General features: G+C 44.1%; 3 protein-coding genes across 7 annotated transcripts in view; 2 read left to right on the top strand and 1 right to left on the bottom strand.

Annotated features, from left to right (window-relative positions):
* Window positions 1–11,150, bottom strand: part of LOC107049459 (thioredoxin-like protein 1) — a 45,791-nt gene extending 34,641 nt beyond the window's left edge. For 2 of the 4 annotated variants that reach the window (XM_040655259.2, XM_040655261.2), the window contains exons 1-6: window positions 10,981–11,150; window positions 4,899–4,995; window positions 3,710–3,883; window positions 1,758–1,880; window positions 1,340–1,409; window positions 62–234 (exon numbers count right to left, since the gene is read on the bottom strand). In XM_040655259.2, coding sequence (XP_040511193.1) covers window positions 62–234; window positions 1,340–1,409; window positions 1,758–1,880; window positions 3,710–3,883; window positions 4,899–4,995; window positions 10,981–11,084 — 741 coding nt within the window. In that variant the 5' untranslated portion in view covers window positions 11,085–11,150. Of the gene's footprint in view, window positions 1–61; window positions 235–1,339; window positions 1,410–1,757; window positions 1,881–3,703; window positions 3,884–4,898; window positions 4,996–10,980 lie in introns of all 4 variants that reach the window. The other 2 variants (XM_040655258.2, XM_040655260.2) reach the window with 1 other exon arrangement.
* On the top strand, window positions 5,855–9,634 carry LOC121108213. The gene has a single exon (XM_040655257.2). It carries the CDS (start codon window positions 6,202–6,204, stop codon window positions 7,828–7,830), a length of 1,629 nt encoding a protein of 542 aa, XP_040511191.1. The 5' UTR covers window positions 5,855–6,201; the 3' UTR covers window positions 7,831–9,634.
* The window catches only part of LOC121108216 (thioredoxin-like protein 1), a 41,887-nt gene continuing 28,197 nt past the window's right edge, over window positions 5,855–19,544 (top strand). Inside the window, exons 1-2 of one of the 2 annotated variants that reach the window (XM_040655264.2) lie at window positions 5,855–6,219; window positions 12,832–13,037. In XM_040655264.2, the coding sequence (XP_040511198.1) occupies window positions 12,912–13,037 (126 nt within the window). In that variant the 5' untranslated portion in view covers window positions 5,855–6,219; window positions 12,832–12,911. Of the gene's footprint in view, window positions 6,220–11,159; window positions 11,288–12,831; window positions 13,038–19,544 lie in introns of those variants that run through there. The other variant, XM_046905154.1, reaches the window with a different exon arrangement.

The following is a 19,544-nucleotide window of genomic DNA, read 5'->3' on the forward strand; positions in this document are numbered from 1 at the left end:
TGCTTTAAACACCTATGAAGTTTTCAGCCTGCGCAGACCACAGAACCAGAGGTTTACTTACAGTTACACAGTTAACGTTCTGAAATTTAACATAGCGAAGCTGGACAATGCCATCTTCTTTAATATCATCTGGTGTTAGCTCCAGGGCTTGAGTTGGTTCACTTGTTTCTGCTTCTTCAAAATCCATAGATCGAGGAAGGTTGATAAAGATTTTTATGTACTTTGGACCTTGCCCTGTGTTAAGATATAGAAGTGGGATTCAGGTACATAAGTACATTTTTTTTTTTTTTTTAATGCGGCTCAAGAAGCCCTTGCTTATTGCAGCACCTAGGTACCACTCAACGAATGCATGGACTTAAGATGCTAGAACTAGAAATCTGCCAACCCTACACCACCACTCCAGATATTGAAGGATATCTGAAATTGCACTACTCACCTAGGTTTCGGTGACAATTCCACATAATAAATCCAATGAAATTTTTAAGAGTAATTGTTTTTGTGCCACATATGACATTTTATGGCTATTTTAATTTCACAATTTAAATCAACTAAACATCAAAACTAAGCCCTTGTCATGGTTTTGTAATGTTCCTATTGGTATTCCACATTGTAACATCATGGACAAAAGAGAAGAACTACGTATCCCAGAGGACCTCACGGTCAGAGAAGGAAGATACATCACGGAAGATACGTCACCTGGTTGCACACGGTCTTTTCGCTTTCGCTTGCTGCCAGGGAGAGGAGTGGGTGTGCTTCCAAGCCGTGCACCTTCATCAAGAAGGGCTTTCGGTTTCGGAAACTCTCTCACTCTCTCTCTCTCTCTCTCTCTCTCTCTCTCTCTCTCTCTCATTTCATTTGATTTATTATCCTTACTTTCAATTAGATTGTAGTATATCATGTCATCTTGCATTCCGACATCATAGTTAGTAAAATAAGTTCCCCTTCTTAGATCGTTGCCGCTGCTCCGTTTTTTTTTTTTTTTTTTTTTCGGGAAGCCAAGGGGCCCACGAGCCTACTGCCCCCCTGTCACGGGCACAGATTTATCTAGATAACTCTGTGACAGCCCTTCAGTAACACTAAAACTTAATTTTTGAATTGATGTTCTTCTCACACCACGTCCAGACAGAGTGAATATCTGTGTCCTACAGATATCAGCGCACATGGTCAGAATTGTAATGCAAGATCATTTATGTTATTAGTTTGATAAAATTCAATTAAGTTGTTATGGGATTTGCAGAAGGTAAAATGAACTAGGGACAAAATTTTGAAAAATGACAATATTAACTGAACGTGGGGAAAGCTCAGGTTTCAAGGGTATGATTAAAGATACCTCACTCACCATTATCTGGCCCCTGAAGTTTCATAGAATAAAGCTTGACTGGTTGACTAAAAGCAACAGTAATAAGCAGCTGTGAAGGACAAAGTTGCTGTTAAATACTGTTTTCTTTATTCTTAAAAAACAAAAAGCAACAAACGTAGCACAATATTTAAGTAGACGTCTGAACTTCAAAATAAAATCAAGTATTTACATTCTTTATATTCCACACATGCACTAGTCTGTCACTTTAAAGACTCAGTAAACACTACTCTGCTTGGAATTTTTCCTCAGAAATGCTACAGTGATCTTTGTATACCAATTTTACTTCCATCCACCTAATGTCTCCCACTCCTACACTACCAAAGTGATATAAAGCCAACTCTTCAAAAAAACATTTGCAGACCGGACACTGAAAATATCCTACTTAATTTTACTCTACCTGCTCATCACAATCTGATTCCAAGAAGGTAGAATCTTTACGTAAACAATTATCAAATCCATGCTCATCACTTTCATTAAGACATTCACAGCCAGCTTTATTGATAAATGCCATTAAATCCATCTGAAAGGAAAAAAAAAAAAAAAAAACAACAGTGGAATTGCTGATTGTATATATCTGCCATAAAATCACCTGACAGTAGCAGGAATGAAATTCATTCTTCACTCAACTAAAAAAGCAAACAAACAAACCCCACACAGAAAACCTCGGGGATTTAAATAGAAAGTTACAGGAACTTGTGGGATGGCAACCTAAAACACTCTTCTTACAGACGTATATTAGGTCCCAAAGAGTAATATAACCCCTCATGAAAAAAAAGCCCCATATACTAGCTTTTAAAGGTTAGTACATGTTACAACTCAGACTATAGCTTCACAATCTAAACTAAACTCAAACACAGGCTGCTTAGAGAATACAGCTCATTTCCTGAATCCCACTTCCCTTAACACTAGGAACTGTTACTCCAAGTGAAACTACTTACTACCTTTCCCCTATCCCCTCCCGTGCTATATAAACTGAAGTCCAGTGCATATGGTGGAACAGTTAACAAGTATCAGAACTGCTAGAAATTCAAGTGACCTTTGCCCTTGAAGTTTACCTAAATGAGAAATATCCAGCTGAATTTGCATCCTGCTCACATTTGTCTGATAAGATACAGTCAGCTATGAATTTGAAATAGTCTCCAAAAATACCGGGTTTCGGATTCCACGTCATTTGGCATTCTACAGATGCTCATCACAGCCAAGTTGAAGATTTTAGATTTTCTAATGTTAAGCGATGCAGACACGTCACTGAACTGTGACGTGACTTAGTTATGTGGTGAATTATATTTCACCTAACTGGGTTTATATTTCTGGTAGAACAACAGACAATCTCAATTAAGGAGTAATACTACACCAAGGATTGCTTGGAGAACACCACCTAAGACAACAGCTCTAGTAAAGTGTTTTGTCACGTTAGAGTTCTCACATGTTTGTTAGGACAGCTGTCAGATAGGCTTGTAATTTGAAGCACACAGTTGCCCTGAGGTAACAAGAAAACATGCATGACGTAGGGAAATAATTTCCTGAGCACACCAAATACTTCTAAAATTCAAGTATTTGAACTTACCAAGTTTTCATTTTTCTGGAATGCGCGTATAAATCACACAATGATAAAAAAAAAAATCTATTCAAGAATACAGATTTTTAAAATTGCTAGAAAAAAGTTAAAATTCAGTTTCAGTTATGTGATTTAGAATGCAAAAAAACCATTTTGTCTGAGAACATACGGCACTCCATTTTCATGGCAAACTGCCTTCAAAGATTTTTTTCTTTAATCCTCTTTATCATTTATTTTAAAAAGCGCTGAGCAAGAAAGATAAAAACAAACAAACCTATAAACTACAAATCAACCTACCGCCACATGAATAACAGAGAGGACTTCTTAAGGAAGAACCAGAGCAACTTTTGGACAGCTATGTCTAACAATGTCCTTTACCAAGGAAGATCATAGAACCATAGAATCATTAGAGTTGGAAGGGACCTCTGAAGGCCATCTAGTCCAAATCCCCCGCAATGAACAGGGACACCACAGCTGTTCACAGATCACGATGCCCAAGAAGAAAGAAAGAAATAATATCCAACTGTAGCAAAATCTTCATCACCAACAATGAAATTCATTATTTTAATCACTAAGGGCTATGCGCAGAGATTTTTCTTAACATACATACGTTACAGAGTTGTAAAACATTTAGTAAGTATGGTTAACTTTCAAATTTTGTCCCCCCCAAAGCCATGGAGAGCTTGTAGTTTTGCCCACAGTAGTATTAGTTCAACAGAATACATTTAGAAAGGAACAGTTCAAGTTACCTAAATGTTTAAAAAACAAAAATAAAAAACACACACACATACATATCCTTTGGGGATATCTGTATCTTCATTGTTTCCAGGATCATTCTCCAGGTGCTGCTTAATTTTTTCTTCTAACCCTACAACATCTGCTCCTTGATAGTGGTCGATTCGTACTTTGTTGCGAAAAAACAAAAATGTTGGCGTTGCTGATATATTATTGGTAGCAGCTGTTCCCTAGAATGCATAAATTGGTTACTAGGATTACCTAACAGACTATCACCAATATAAGACAAACATTGATTCCACCTAGATGAGAATGTACACATTAATATTAGTCAAGCTACATCAGCCCCAAGTTTGCAAACAATATTTGTTATTTTATAAGCATCTTCAAGTCAGATGATAACTCTAATTCTTCAGATCCTCCTAATCTTTAATACATTTAGGCATTCTTTCAATGGATTTCATGTTACCAGTAGGTTTGTCAGTACATCAGGTGGAGGATTACTTCATTTACTGCATTTCAAGCATTCTTTACACCTGCATTCCTTCCCTTTCCAAAGATACATTCATGCACACCATGAAAGCTGCAGCCTTCCACTGCAGAAGGTGGCTTCCATTTGATTTCTACCTGTATTTGTTATGCACCTTTAGTAGTTTTTCCAAAGCTTTCCATAGTTTAGTGTCCTTTGCAGTGTTACTACTTCTATATTCACTTCTCTCCATTATCATTTGCAGTAACTCAAGAAACTGCCTTTCAACATACCACTGTTGATTTTTGTTAATGACCCTTAAGTCAGTCAACAGCTCATCTGCAACACTGTTGTCTGTTAAAAACAGTAGTGTAGTACTTGAGAGGAATCTAGTCCCACTAATCATCAGTTTATTGCACTTTTGATTTTAGTCAATAATTATTGCAGGGTTTGAAAAAATTTGCTACTCTTAATTCATACTGGTGGCATCTTTAACTGTGTATCTAAATAGCACGTACAGCAGGAACTGCTAAACTGCCTGCACACCGTTTAAACAAAGGATATCCAAGTGCTAACTGCAAGAATACTTTCCTGAATGTTCATTCACATCTCTGTGAATATAATAATTTTGGAGAGTTTCACAACACAAATACCTATCATTCACCAAACAGAAATGGACAATTATACTGTCTGAGCAGCTTTCCTTCCAGTTGCTCAGTCACTACATTGTCTAATCTTTCTCTTAGAAAAGAGAAAATATGTTTTGGAATACCAACCTGGCACTGATGCACATCCACTTCCAAAAACATTGCCTGAAGATATTTGTTACTCAGAGCACTGAAAGCTGGGGCTATCCTCAAACAAGGGCCACATCTGTGAAAACGAGATAAAATTCAAGTTTTTTGTTTGTTTGTTTGTTTTTGTTTGTTTTTAAATACCTGCCCTAAACAGAATCAGCGCGTTCATTTTCTTACTATATCCTTGGTACGTGCTAAAATAACATTCCCACCTGGCAGACAGACAGTTAGCAATCCTAGTGATACAATTAAGAATGACATTTAGAAACACGTCATGAAGTGTTAATTCCCACCTCCTTAGACAATCCTCATGTCACACGATTAGGCACACCTATTAATTAAAACTAACTTAATACTTTCTCTCTCATCCATTTAGTTCCAGCACCTTTGACAGCAAAGCAAAATACTCCAAATTAAATGGACTTCTGTGAAGGGCCAAGAGTTAAGTCAAATAGCACATCTGGTGTGTACCTCAAGTGGATTTGATACTAGGTGTGAACAGCCAATAATTTAAGTTGTAATATGTTAATTGCTACATAATACTGCGTGTCATAATTACTGTGGTTGTTATATACCTTGTTAACAGCAGTACAGTAAGAGCTACGCAAGCTAAAAAATAAAAAAACTCTGATGGAACCAGAACTAGCTTCTGCATGCAGTAACCCAACACTGAGAGTCATCCCTCCTGCTGTTGTAGTAAGCGTCTTGCGGGGGCACGGGATGTACGAGACAGGCCTCTCCCTAAGCATAGAGAGACAGTGCTATCGTGCTGACCTTGATGCAGAGAAAACAGGAGAAGAAGAAGAATGAGAAAAGAATGTGGAGACGGCCAAATAGGGCACGGTGTTGTCTGGTATGAACCAATCAGAGTGGGACATGACAGCACGGTTTTGTAGGTAAAAATGTAATATAAGCTGTGTTTAGTAGTGAATAGAGGCCATTTTACCGCTCATCATATTGGTGTCACCTCGGTATGTGGCCAAGCCGCAGGCTCCCCTAAGCAACGAACATCACGGTTGCCTGCGAAAGGCAACAAGTGGTGACCCCGACGTGATGCTTAGGGGAACGACTCGGCTGTCTGCTTGACGGGGCAGGAGCCCACCGCGGGGCGTTAGCACTTGCTGGGCGGTGGAAGCCCGGGGACGAGCCTGGGGACAGAGGGAATCTGCAGTCACCCCTCTGTCGGCAGAGGTCGCGGACGAGCGACGGATATAGCCTCCGGAATCACACCGGAGAAGAGCCTGGGATCCTGGTCTCAATCGGGAGGAGGATTGGAGGCGACATGGAAACCGTCATAAAGGTGATCGCTCACGCGTGTAAGACCTATCACGGGAAGCATGCTCCTTCTCAGGAGATTGATGCGGTCCTCTCGTTGCTTGAGAGGGAGGGGCTGTTAACATCGCCCCACGATATTTGTGACCACAATAATTGGGATTCGATTACCGCTGCCTTATCCCAACGAGCAATGGTCACTCAGAAAACAGCGGAGTTAAAAACTTGGGGTCTGATACTGGGGGCGTTGAAAGCGGCCAGAGTAGAGGGAAAGGTATTGGCAGAGGCTCGATACCTTTTGGGTCTCGGCGGAGGAGGCGAGACAAAGGACCCGGTCGGGTCCGATGGGGACTCGGTAGCAGTTTCTTGCAGGGGCCGAGAGGAGACGGAGCCGCCAATGACCGTTGGCGAGATGGCGCCGGCTGAGCCGACTGCGCTCAGTTCAAAAGAAGACAAACAACAAGAGAGTGAAAGTTTGTTGTCTCGTCCCCCTCCCCCGTATCCGAACCCCTCAGGCGGAACGTTGTATCCTTTATCAGAATTACGTCAGTGTTACCTGACTCAAGGGGGCGGAGGAAGCTGTGATCTACATGGGCAGGATCAACTTAGTGCCCACATGGGGAGGGACCAGACGAAAGGTCCGTCCAATGCGGACAGGGGGCATAGCCCACCGTCTCTGGTCACTCCCAGGGGCGGTAGTGCGAGTGATAGTGTAGAGGAGAAAGAAGGGACTGGCTTTGAGTGCAGGGGGAGGGATCAAATGACGGACTGGAATGGGATTAGATCGGAGGCTTTGGGAAAGGGTATAGTTCCAGAGGCATTCCGGGTGATTGTGAGTGATCGTGGTCCCGAATGGGTGCCGCCTGACCCCGGGGGTGTTACGCGCCTGGTGGAATTTATGGATAAAAGAGGCCTGAAATCGCCTCTGACATTAAATGCACTACAAACTTTGGCTGCACTGGGGCCTCTCCTCCCCCGTGACATCACAAACTTAATGCGTATGGTGCTCAGGCTGGTTCAGTATACGTTATGGGAGACAGACTGGATGGCCGAGTTGGGGGGCCGTGCCGGGGCGACAGGGGTCGGCCCGCGCCGCTCCCTGCATGGGACCGGCATACAGCGGCTTTCAGGGAAGGCCGTGGGAGTGGCTTCGCCCCAGGGCCAGCTAGCGAGACTAAGGCCAGGGGAGCTAATAGCAGCCACAGATGCAATGGTGGAAGCGTTTAATAAACTTGTGCATAAGGCCGAACCACCTACCCCGTGCACAGATATTACCCAGGGCCCGAATGAATCCTTTCAAAGCTTTACAGACAGGCTTTTAGCTGCTGCAGAGGGGTCTGATCTCCTGGAACCAGCCCAAGGGCCAGTGATCATTGACTGCTTGCAGCAGAAATCGCATGACAATGTTAAGGCATTGCTGCGAGCCGGCCGAAGTATGCTTAATACCCCGGGAGAAGTTATTCAGTATGTCTTAGATAAGCTCAAGGTGGCTCATTTAACTAATGAAGGGCTAGCCACAGCTATTGTAGTAGCTGTTGGCCCGCGACAGCAAAGATCGATGCAGCAGCAAGGGCTGTGTTTCCGATACGGCCAGTATGGCCATGTTAGAGTACAGTGCCCCTGTGGGGGAGGCCAGTAAGGGCCTCCTGATCACAGGAAGGGATTGCTAAAGGGTATCAGTCATCGGGTATGTGGCAGTTAAACATCATGAATCTGGGAAAAATTCTGTGGGTACCATCATGAAAAGTAATACCAGATATAAGTAACATATCTGCAAAAACTGAGTCTAGGTGCGAGTTTTCTACAGAAATTCTTCGTTGGCAAACCGAAGCCAACTCCAGAACAACTGAGGGACAGACGATGGGATCAAGAACCATTCATCAAGAGGAGCACTACACCTGCAACGCTGACACTTCCAATGTTGCCGATGTTTATGGTGTCCCTGGCGATTACAGCGTGTTGCAAACAACTACAATGGACACAATAACATCTGCAGAAGATTAAAGAAGAGCGTGATCCCTTTGAGAACTGGCTGAACAGAGTGTTTGGGGGAACGGGTTCATGGTTAAAGCAATTGCTTAAGGTTTTCGCAATAGGGTTTGCAATCTTTGTGTGTATTCTAATCTGTCTTCCACGCTTTGCAGGATGCTTGTAGAACTGCCTTCAGCGAATTATGGACAAGACTTTTGACTATCAGATTGAGTATCATAGACTGCGTGAAAAGTTGTAGAAGGGTTTAGGTTGTTGCGTTCGTGCTGTAACGGGGCAAGGCTTGGCCGAGCACGGGAAAGGATTCCCTGTTGCTCTGATGTTTGCTTAAGAATTGTAGAAAGTAGTAGGAATAGTGTGCTAAAATATATTTAGGATTAGGCGTTTTGCGCTGCTTCGCGATGTACGGGTTAGGCGTGTGTGTAAGTAGTATATAGCTTAGGGAGGGGGAGATGTTGTAGTAAGCGTCTTGCGGGGGCACGGGATGTACGGGACAGGCCTCTCCCTAAGCATAGAGAGACAGTGCTATCGTGCTGACCTTGATGCAGAGAAAACAGGAGAAGAAGAAGAATGAGAAAAGAATGTGGAGATGGCCAAATAGGGCACGGTGTTGTCTGGTATGAACCAATCAGAGTGGGACATGACAGCACGGTTTTGTAGATAAAAATGTAATATAAGCTGTGTTTAGTAGTGAATAGAGGCCATTTTACCGCTCATCATATTGGTGTCACCTCGGTATGTGGCCAAGCCGCAGGCTCCCCTAAGCAACGAACATCACGGTTGCCTGCGAAAGGCAACACCTGCCCTGAAGGACTTATGACAGATGGAGCCCCAAGTCAAGGACTAAATGAACTCCATGGACAATTTACATGGATGGCCAATAGATCATGGAACTATATCTGTGTGTATACATCAAAAAGTAAGACAGATGATGGTAATTAGTTAGGATGTATGTAAAACTGTGGGACCTGAGCATGGTGTAAATGGTATGGAAAAGAGGTAGATGTTTCAGCTGGGGCAGTTGTTTTTCTTCATAGCGTTTGGTATGATGCTATGTTTTGGCTTTAGGAGAAAAACAATGTTGATAACACATCGATGTTTTAGTTGTTGCTAAGCAGTGCTGCACAGAGCCAAGGATGATTCAGCTTTTCATACTGTCCTGCCAGTGAGGGGCTAGGGGAAGGGGGGGGAATAAATCAGGACAGTTGACCTAAACTGGCCAAAGGGATACTCCATACTATATGACAACATGCAAAATACTATCAAATTGAGGGGAGTTGGCTGAGAGAAGGGCTGCTGCTCAGGGACTGACTGGGCATCAGTTGGCATGTGGTGAGCAATTGTGCCGTGCATCACTTTTTCTTTGCATATATATATGTACATATATATATATAATCATTACTGTTATTTCTCTCTTCCTTTTCTTAGTAGATTGAAATAAAAACTATTCACAAGTTCTATTCTTTATTTTCAATTTTCTCCTGCATCCCACTGGAAGGAGGGGGAGCAACCAAAGGGCTAGGCAGCATTCAGCTGCTGTAATTAGCAACTACGGTTGGACTAGATGATCTTAGAGGTCTTCTCCAACCTCAATGATTCTAAATAATTCTATGAGAAAAAAAAATGGCTACAAAAGTCAGGTGGTTAAGTAAGAAAAAGAGCTCCTACTCAGATGGAAAAAGATGACAAAGCACTGGTTCAACAGCTGGAAGAAGGGGAGGAGGGAGATGAACTCAAAAAGAGACAGAAACCACCTGACCCCTAATGCTGGGTGAGCTTCAAGATATATGAAAAGATTTCAGCTGTCATCCCAGCAAGCACATTGCTACCTGGCTGCTCCAGTGCTGGGATGCTGGTGCCAGCTGCCTGGACTTGGCAGGCAGCACAGCAAGCAGTTGTAATCTCTTTTCAGGTAAAGTGGCATTGACAAAGTAATTGGAAAAGGGACACAGGCCTTTACCCTATGGCAGCGACTCTAGTCAGCCATGAGTTAAAGATATCCCTTCAAGGAAGTTTTGCTATGTAACAGGGATCACCAGTGTTACACTATTTACTGTAACAATACCAACATAACTGCCATCATCTTGGCTGAGAACACACATTTGTTAATGAGCACTGCTTTGTCAACACCCACAGAGCATACAGATACAGCTATCCTGACAAAGGAATATTCTTACAACTCAACTTGTGCAAAAAGCAATGAAGAAGCAAACCAGAAAGCAGCAGCAGAAACTGCAGCAGCACAGTCATCTGCCCTAACTCAAGCAGAGGGCTCTGCCAATGCCAACCTGCTGACTGACCTTCAGCATCTCCCTTCCCTTCCTCAGTCTGAGAAAGGACACAAATCTCTAACTGCATAGCAAGGCACACCTATAGGACATCATACCTGTAATCTGACCAGAGTTGGGCATATTGGCTAGTCTACAGCCAAAATATATTCACATGAACATGCACGAGGACTGCAAAAATCATCACCACAGGGTAAGGCTGAAGCACTCCAGAGCAGAGCGGCTTAGGAGCAGCACCCAGAGCCCACGGTATGCGCAGTGACAGTGCTCACACAGCCAGCAGCTGCTGAGCATGCCTCCATTTGAGTGCCTGAGGCTCCGCGCAGCCTTAGAAAGCACACTAAAGAGTTCAACAAGAAACTGAAGGATTTAAGGGCGTACAGACACTGACAGCTCGGACATGACGATAGCCCCAGGATTTCGCCGCCGCTACCCGCCCCCAGCACGGCCCCAGGACCACGTTGATCCAGCGCTCCGGCAGGCCGGACCCTGCGCTTCACGGCGCCACTCACCCCCGCATGGTGAATTTCACCACGGCCAGGCGGGACCCGACCGCACTCAGCTCAGGCTGGAACTCGGTGTCGTTGACGATCAGCTTTACGCCCACCATCCTCATCGGAAGATGAAACAGAGAGCACCACACAGGCGGCACCAGATTCTATCTGCAGCGTCACGGCAGGAAGAAGAGCCCAGAATGCGCTGCGGCGCAGCACGGCACGCTTCTGGGAGAGCTACTGCATCTAACTCGGGGAGGAGGGGAACAGGCTAAAAGTGAGAGGGGCCATCTTTACAGAGCTATTCCAGCACTGAAGCAGCCAGGTAGCAATGTACTTGCTGGGATGACAGCTGAAATCTTTTCATATATCTTGAAGCTCACCCAGCATTAGGGGTCAGGTGGTTTCTGTCTCTTTTTGAGTTCATCTCCCTCCTCCCCTTCTTCCAGCTGTTGAACCAGTGCTTTGTCATCTTTTTCCATCTGAGTAGGAGCTCTTTTTCTTACTTAACCACCTGACTTTTGTAGCCATTTTTTTTTTCTCATAGAATTATTTAGGATCATTGAGGTTGGAGAAGACCTCTAAGATCATCTAGTCCAACCGTAGTTGCTAATTACAGCAGCTGAATGCTGCCTAGCCCTTTGGTTGCTCCCCCTCCTTCCAGTGGGATGCAGGAGAAAATTGAAAATAAAGAATAGAACTTGTGAATAGTTTTTATTTCAATCTACTAAGAAAAGGAAGAGAGAAATAACAGTAATGATTATATATATATATGTACATATATATATGCAAAGAAAAAGTGATGCACGGCACAATTGCTCACCACATGCCAACTGATGCCCAGTCAGTCCCTGAGCAGCAGCCCTTCTCTCAGCCAACTCCCCTCAATTTGATAGTATTTTGCATGTTGTCATATAGTATGGAGTATCCCTTTGGCCAGTTTAGGTCAACTGTCCTGATTTATTCCCCCCCCTTCCCCTAGCCCCTCACTGGCAGGACAGTATGAAAAGCTGAATCATCCTTGGCTCTGTGCAGCACTGCTTAGCAACAACTAAAACATCGATGTGTTATCAACATTGTTTTTCTCCTAAAGCCAAAACATAGCATCATACCAAACGCTATGAAGAAAAACAACTGCCCCAGCTGAAACATCTACCTCTTTTCCATACCATTTACACCATGCTCAGGTCCCACAGTTTTACATACATCCTAACTAATTACCATCATCTGTCTTACTTTTTGATGTATACACACAGATATAGTTCCATGATCTATTGGCCATCCATGTAAATTGTCCATGGAGTTCATTTAGTCCTTGACTTGGGGCTCCATCTGTCATAAGTCCTTCAGGGCAGGAGGGATGACTCTCAGTGTTGGGTTACTGCATGCAGAAGCTAGTTCTGGTTCCATCAGAGTTTTTTTTTTTTTTTTAGCTTGCGTAGCTCTTACTGTACTGCTGTTAACAAGGTATATAACAACCACAGTAATTATGACACGCAGTATTATGTAGCAATTAACATATTACAACTTAAATTATTGGCTGTTCACACCTAGTATCAAATCCACTTGAGGTACACACCAGATGTGCTATTTGACTTGACTCTTGGCACTTTAAATTGGAGCATTTTGCTTTGCTGTCAAAGGTGCTGGAACTAATAAAACTGTAAGAAGAGTGTTTTAGGTTGCCATCCCACAAGTTCCTGTAACTTTCTATTTAAATCCCTGGGGTTTTCTCTGTGGGGTTTGTTTGTTTGCTTTTTTAGTTGAGTGAAGAATGAATTTCATTCCTGCTACTGTCAGGTGATTTTATGGCAGATATATACAATCAGCAATTCCACTGTTTTTTTTTTTTTTTTTTTTTCCTTTCAGATGGATTTAATGGCATTTATCAATAAAGCTAGCTGTGAATGTCTTAATGAAAGTGATGAGCATTCAACCTTCCTCGATCTATGGATTTTGAAGAAGCAGAAACAAGTGAACCAACTCAAGCCCTGGAGCTAACACCAGATGATATTAAAGAAGATGGCATTGTCCAGCTTCGCTATGTTAAATTTCAGAACGTTAACTGTGTAACTGTAAGTAAACCTCTGGTTCTGTGGTCTGCGCAGGCTGAAAACTTCATAGGTGTTTAAAGCATTATGATGTTGATTTCACTGCAAATGTTCTTAGTTGTTCTCAACTGATGGCATGCTATATGTTCACACTGAAAGAATTTCTGCAGTATAAGGTGAAGGAAGGCCATGTGTGTGCCATATCTCTGATCTGTTATGTGAGATAAGATCCATTTTCACTTCTTCAGGAGAACTTGCATTTTTACTATCATAACTTCTTGAAAGCAATCTTGCCTTCATTCTGAGAGGGGGAAGCAAGAAATGCAGTTTAAAGAAATCCAGTGCACGTGCAGTTTCCCCTACTGTAGGTTGTGGTTTAACCTGACAGCTATCTAAGCACCACACAGTCATTTGCTCACTTCTCTTTTTCCCAGTGAACAGGGGAGAGAACTGGGGGGAGGGAAGCAACAAAGTAGAACTCATGGACTGAGATAAAACTACTTACTAAGAGAAAAGGAAGGGGGGTGGGTGGGGAAAAAAGGGCAACAGGACAATTACTTATATATAAAAAACAGTTTAGGCCATGATAGTCCATCGTTGCCTCCACTCCCCACTGGACTTTTCCACTGGCCACATGGGACTATTGAAGGGTGAGTGAGTCTTGCTGGTTACTCCTTGATTCTCCAGTTGATGAATCAGCTAATGAATGAGAATCGGGGAGTCCCAGTTGGTGCAATATTGCCACTGGTGCACTATTATAGTAGTGTTTGGCACCTGCTGTTCTTCTACTCTTAGCAATCCCGCAACAGAAGGATCCTCTGAGAGACCAGGCAAGGTAGACAGCTGCTTAATGTCTTCCATCTCCAAGGCAGCTCTACCAAAAGCCCACCGCTACCTTTTTGGGTCCTTGAAGTACCTTCTCCTAAGGTAATATATACCAAGGTTGCACCAGAGCCTCTGGGCCAGTCACAGTGGGGTGCTTTTGCCACTCAATTCCATTTAGGCTCACTTTAGCATACAATAGATTTCTTGGGATCCCCCTGTCGCTCCAGAGATACAGATGGGTTCTGCCCCTTTATAACTTGATGGCATTAGGGTACATTGTGCACCAGCGTCCACTAGAGTCTCATACTCCCGTGGTTCTGATGTGCTAGGCCATTGAATCCACACAGTCCAATAAACCTAATTGTCCCTTTCCTCCATTCTGGCTGGAGGCAAAGCTGTTCTGGTTATTGTATTAATTACTCATCTCTTGTGTATGAGCACCAGAAGGCTTGTTGTCAGCCTCAGAGATGAGATGGGACCATTACCTGTCTGGAGAACTGCCGGCTGGAAATCGGAGCCACCATTTTCATGGAAGGACCCTCTCTTGCAATTGTTTTCCCCTGCAACTCACATACCTGTGCCTGTAGGGTCAAGGTGGATTTTCCATCCCACTTCATTATATTCTCTCCATGGTCACACAGGTAAAACCACAGGATGGTACATGGCATGCACCTGCTATATACTCTCAAGCAGAGGAAAGCTTACTTCTAATGGAAGAAATACTGGTTTGTACAGATGGAGGAGCCATTAACCAGTTCCTCCACAGCTGAGATACAGGCCTGTATTGAAGTAGGCTAGTGTCGACGGTTTACGAGCTGGTCCAGCCCGGTTCCATGACTAGTGGGGCGGAGGGATTTTTTTTTTTTTTTTGCAAAATCCGCACCTCTGGAAAAGGGAAACAGGGGACCCCCCACAATAAAGAATAATTAAAAAGAACAGTGGCAATGATCTGAGGAGAAACAAACTAATTTACTAAATATAGTATCAGAATGCACGATAACACACTATAATACAATATAATTCAATATAATTGCTAATAAAATCAAATATAATTGAGAGAAGGATTGTCCGAGAGCTAAAGGCCTTACACTAATACTGAAGCCTTGCGTGCAGTCGGGAGCAGCAGCGAGACGATCCGAAAGCGAGCACGATGAGACGAGAAGAAAGACAGACTCAGGTCAGGTGACCTACAGGCCTTATATCTGTTCCCCTGAGCAGGAATGATAACAGTACTCAAACAGTCTTCTGGGGAACGTAGTTCTTCTCTTCTGGACAAGTACCCGGAACTAGAGCATTTGCTCTTTAACTCCCAGTACACTGCATGATGTTATGATGTGGAATCCCGATAACCAAAAATCATAAAACCATGACAGCTAGCCACTACACCCACTGTTGGTCTTTTGTTCTCTTTCCAGTTCACTCATGCCAGGGTGCTGGTATATGATGACGGTGCATTTCTGTCTGAGTTTCAGCTGGGATGGAATTGTTTTCTTCAGAGTGTCTGGTATGATGCTATGTTTTGGTTCTAGGAGATAAACAATGTTGATAACACACCAATGTTTATAGTTGCTGCTAAGCAGTATTGTACAGAGCCATGGCTATTCACAGTGAAGGACCCAGGGAGCTGCAAGGGAACAGAATTAGGACAGCTGACTTAAACTGGCCAAAGGGATATTCCATACCGTATGACTTCAAGTGGAAGGAGTTTTGAAGGAGGTGGGAGTTCATCTCTCTCTCTCTCTCTCTCTCTCTCCCCTGCTGCTTGGGGGGATGGTAAGAAATTACTTGTGCATCACTTGTTATATACATTTATATATAGTCATAAGTATTCCCTTTTCCCCCTCTTAGTAAGTTGTCTTATCTCAAGCCACAAGTTCTACTTGAGTTTTTTTCATTTTATTCTCTTCCTCCATCCCACTGGGAAGAGGGGAATGAGCAAAGGACTGTGTGTCTGCTGAGCCATCTGCTGGGTTAAACCACAACAATTCTGTACAATTCTCTGCCACACTGGTCATGTACGTATGTCATCTGGATCTTGGGTGTTGGTATTAATGTCCACATTAATTCCACGTATCATCTCTATTGCAGCTAATTCCCTCAAGTACTGAATACCTTTCTCCATGGTGGTTCATATGCCTGGGTTACATACCAGGTCTTCCTTGAAAGGATATCTTTTCCTCACAGCTGACAAGAGTCACTGCCATAGGGTGAAAGACTGTGTCCCTTTTCCAATTGCTTTGTCAATGCCACTTTCCCTAGAAAGAAATCTCAACTGCTTGGCTACCGTCCTGGCTACTGGCCTCACCATCCCAGCACCAGAGCAGCTGGCAGTGTGCTTGCCTGGCTGATGGCTGCAATCTTTTTGCAAATCTTGCAGCTCACGCACCATCAGGAGTCTGGTTTCTGTCTCTTCCTCCTCCTCCCATTTTTGTGATGGCTTTGCTCCATCTTCACCTTCTTCTTCTGACTTAACAAAGAGAGAAGCTCCTACTAAGTGTTCTGACTCTTGTAGACATTTTTTCCTCTTGCTTGTAGAGGCAACTGATACTGGCACTGGTTGGTTCTCTGGTTGAACTGTGGGGCTTGTCACAGGGACTGGAGTGACCATAGGGCTGATTGTGAGAACTGGGGTGACTGCACAGCCTGTCAGAAGAGTTAGAATAACTGCCTGGCCTATTGCAGTAGTTGGAGCAGACGCAGTACCTGTTGAAGGAACTGGAGGTGCTGCAGCGTCTGTCACAGGGGTTGGAGGGTCCATTGCATTGTCATCAGATCCAGAGGTATTCTCTTCCCCGGAGGATGCTGAATAGTACTGAACAGAGCTCAGTAGGCATAGGCCAGGCCCCAGCACACTGCAGTGATTTGTGCCTCTGTAGGATTGCCAGGACGACAGCAGATCTTTTCCAAGTATTCTACTAGTTTTTCCTGATTCTGCAGTTGTTCAGGGGTGAAGTTCCAAACCACTGGGGGGTGCCCACCGCTCTAGGCCCCTGACCATACCATCCCGCGCTCCCTGCCACTCAGAACTATCCCACCTCAGGGTAGATCTCTGGGTGATATTCCTAAGTGATTGTTTAACCTTAAACGTAACCTGGAACACATCCACATCACACAGCAATAGGAACACACTGGTTTGAACATCCCACAGATATTCAAAACTCTCAGGAGCTATTGTAACTACTTGAGGGAAGGAGAAAGAGAGGCTGAAGAGCTGCCAGAAAATGTCCTCGCCTATCTCCCCCATAGCCCATTGTCTCCCTGCCCCCCATAGCCTGTGTCTCCTTCAGGAGAGGAAGCAAAGAGTGCAATTAACAATAGTCTCCATGAATACGGTTCCTGAAGCCCAGAGATGACTGGGAGGTCGAGTACAGATGCCAGATTAGTTTCCTGACCAGCAATTTTATCATAAAGTAAGGCAAGGCCGTGCAGCATAGCAAAATAGAAATCTTAATCCAACCCCCACAGATGAAAAATAACATAGCAGGGGAAATAAACAGCAAGAGCAAGGTGCTAAACAGTACACTTCCATAAAAAGACTCTCAAGGAGCTCCACAGATAATAACACTATTAGCATGATGACTAGCGATTATCAAACTGCCACAGCAACCCTGTGTTAACATGCTCTGGTCAGATCTGCTGTTATCTCGATTCTTCTTGTCTCACATTGGGTGAGAAAATGACTTGTGATTTAACCTGACAGGTGACTAAGCACTACACAGTCAGTTGCTCACTCCCTCCTCCCTTCCCAGTAGGACGGAGGGTAGAACTGGAAAAAGAAAACAAATTAAAACTTGTGGGTTGAGATTTAGAAGTAAAAACAAAACACCTCTTTACTAGCGTAGAAAAAAAGAAGAGGGAATAATGTTATGACAATTATACATACATGTATATATTTAACGAGTGGGGTATATATTTAACGAGTGGGTAGTAAGCAATTGCTTGTACATCAGTGCCCAGCTAGTCTCTGAGCAGCAGCAGGCTGTCCAATGAACCCCACCCCCCCCACCCCTTTTTTTCCTCAAACTTACCTTCCACGTGATATTTTATCATATGGAAAATCCCTTTGGCTAGTTTAGGTCAGCTGTCCTGATTCTGTCCCCTCCCAGCTCCTCATGCCCCCAGCCCCCTTGCTGGCAGGACAGTAGGAGAGGCTGAGGAAACTAGAACATCATTGACACTGTACAGAGCTGCTCAGGAACATCTAGAAACATTGGTGCTATCAATGTTGTTTTTCTCCCAAAACCAAAACATGCATCGTACCAGACCCCCCCCCCCCCTCCAAAAAAAAAAAAAAAAAAAGAAAAGAAAATCCAGGGAAAAAGAAAAAAAAAAAAAAAAAAAAAAAGAAGATCCAGGGAGCTACAGGCCACCTCTGTGCCTGGCAAGATCATAGAGCAGATCCTCCTCCCGAAGGCCCTACTAAGGCACGTGGAAAATAAAGACAAGAGGTGATTGGTGGTAACCAACATGGTTTCACCAAGGGCAAGTCATGCCTGACAAACTTGGTGGCCTTTTATGATGGAGTTACAGTATCAGTGGATAAAGGAAGAGCAACTGATGTCATCTACCTGGACTTGTGCAAAGTGTTTGACACTGTCCCACATGACATCCTGGTCCCCAGATTGGAAAGAAAAGGATTTGATGGATGGACCACTCACTGGATAAGGAATTGGCTGGACGGCCGTGCTCAGGGAGTTGCAGTCAATGGCTCGGTGTCCAAGTAGAGACCAGTGATGAGTGGTGTTCCTCAGGGATTGGCGTTGGGACCGGTGCTATTTAACATCTTTGTAGGTGACACGGACAGCAGGATCGAGTGCACCCTCAGCAAGTTTGCAGACAACACCAAGCTGAGTGGGGTAGTTGACACACTAGAGGGGAAGGGACGCTATCCAGAGGGACCTGGACAGGCTTGAGAGGTGGGCCCATGCCAACCCCACGAAGATCAACAAGGCCAAGTGCAAGGTCCTGTGTGGGAATTCAAGAAAAACTGTTCAGAACAGCAGCTGTGTAGCAAGATAAACAGCATGAGAACCAAGGACATCTCTAGAAGAAGAAAGAACGGCTCACGGCTCTGGTTGGATAAGCGCCCGCATGAACGGTTGAAGAGTGTTTGTAGAATGCTTTGTTGACATGTAAAGGTGGATGGGAAAGTTGTAGGGGCAGATGGGAAAGCTAGAAAAAGAAAACTTGAGAAGGTATATAAGTGATGTGAGAACTTGTAATAAACGATTTGGATCATTCACATCTGAGTCCGTGCATCAGGTGCTGCAGTCCTGCACTTGGGTTGGGGCAATCCCAAGCACAGATACAGGCTAGGCGGAGAATGTCTTGAGAGCAGCCCTGAGGAGAAGGATTTGTGGGTGTCAGTTGATGAAAGATTCAACAGGAGCTGGCAACGCGTGCTTGCAGCCCAGAAGGCCAACTGTACCCTGGGTTGCATCAAGAGAAGCGTGACCAGCAGGTTGAGGGAGGTGAGTCCGCCCCCTCTGCTCTGCTCTCATGAGACCCCACCTGGAGTTCCGCATCCAGTTCTGGAGCCCCCAACACAAGAAGGACATGGAGTTGTTGGAACGGGCCCAGCGGAGGGCCACAAAGACAATCAGAGGGCTAGAACACCTCCCCTACAAGGACAGGCTGAGAGAGCTGGGGCTCTTCAGCCTGGAGAAGAGAAGACTCCAGGGGGACCTTATAGCGGCCTTCCAGTAC

Source organism: Gallus gallus, chromosome W, assembly GCF_016699485.2.
Source record: "Gallus gallus isolate bGalGal1 chromosome W, bGalGal1.mat.broiler.GRCg7b, whole genome shotgun sequence".
Classification (NCBI taxonomy): Eukaryota; Metazoa; Chordata; class Aves; order Galliformes; family Phasianidae; genus Gallus; species Gallus gallus.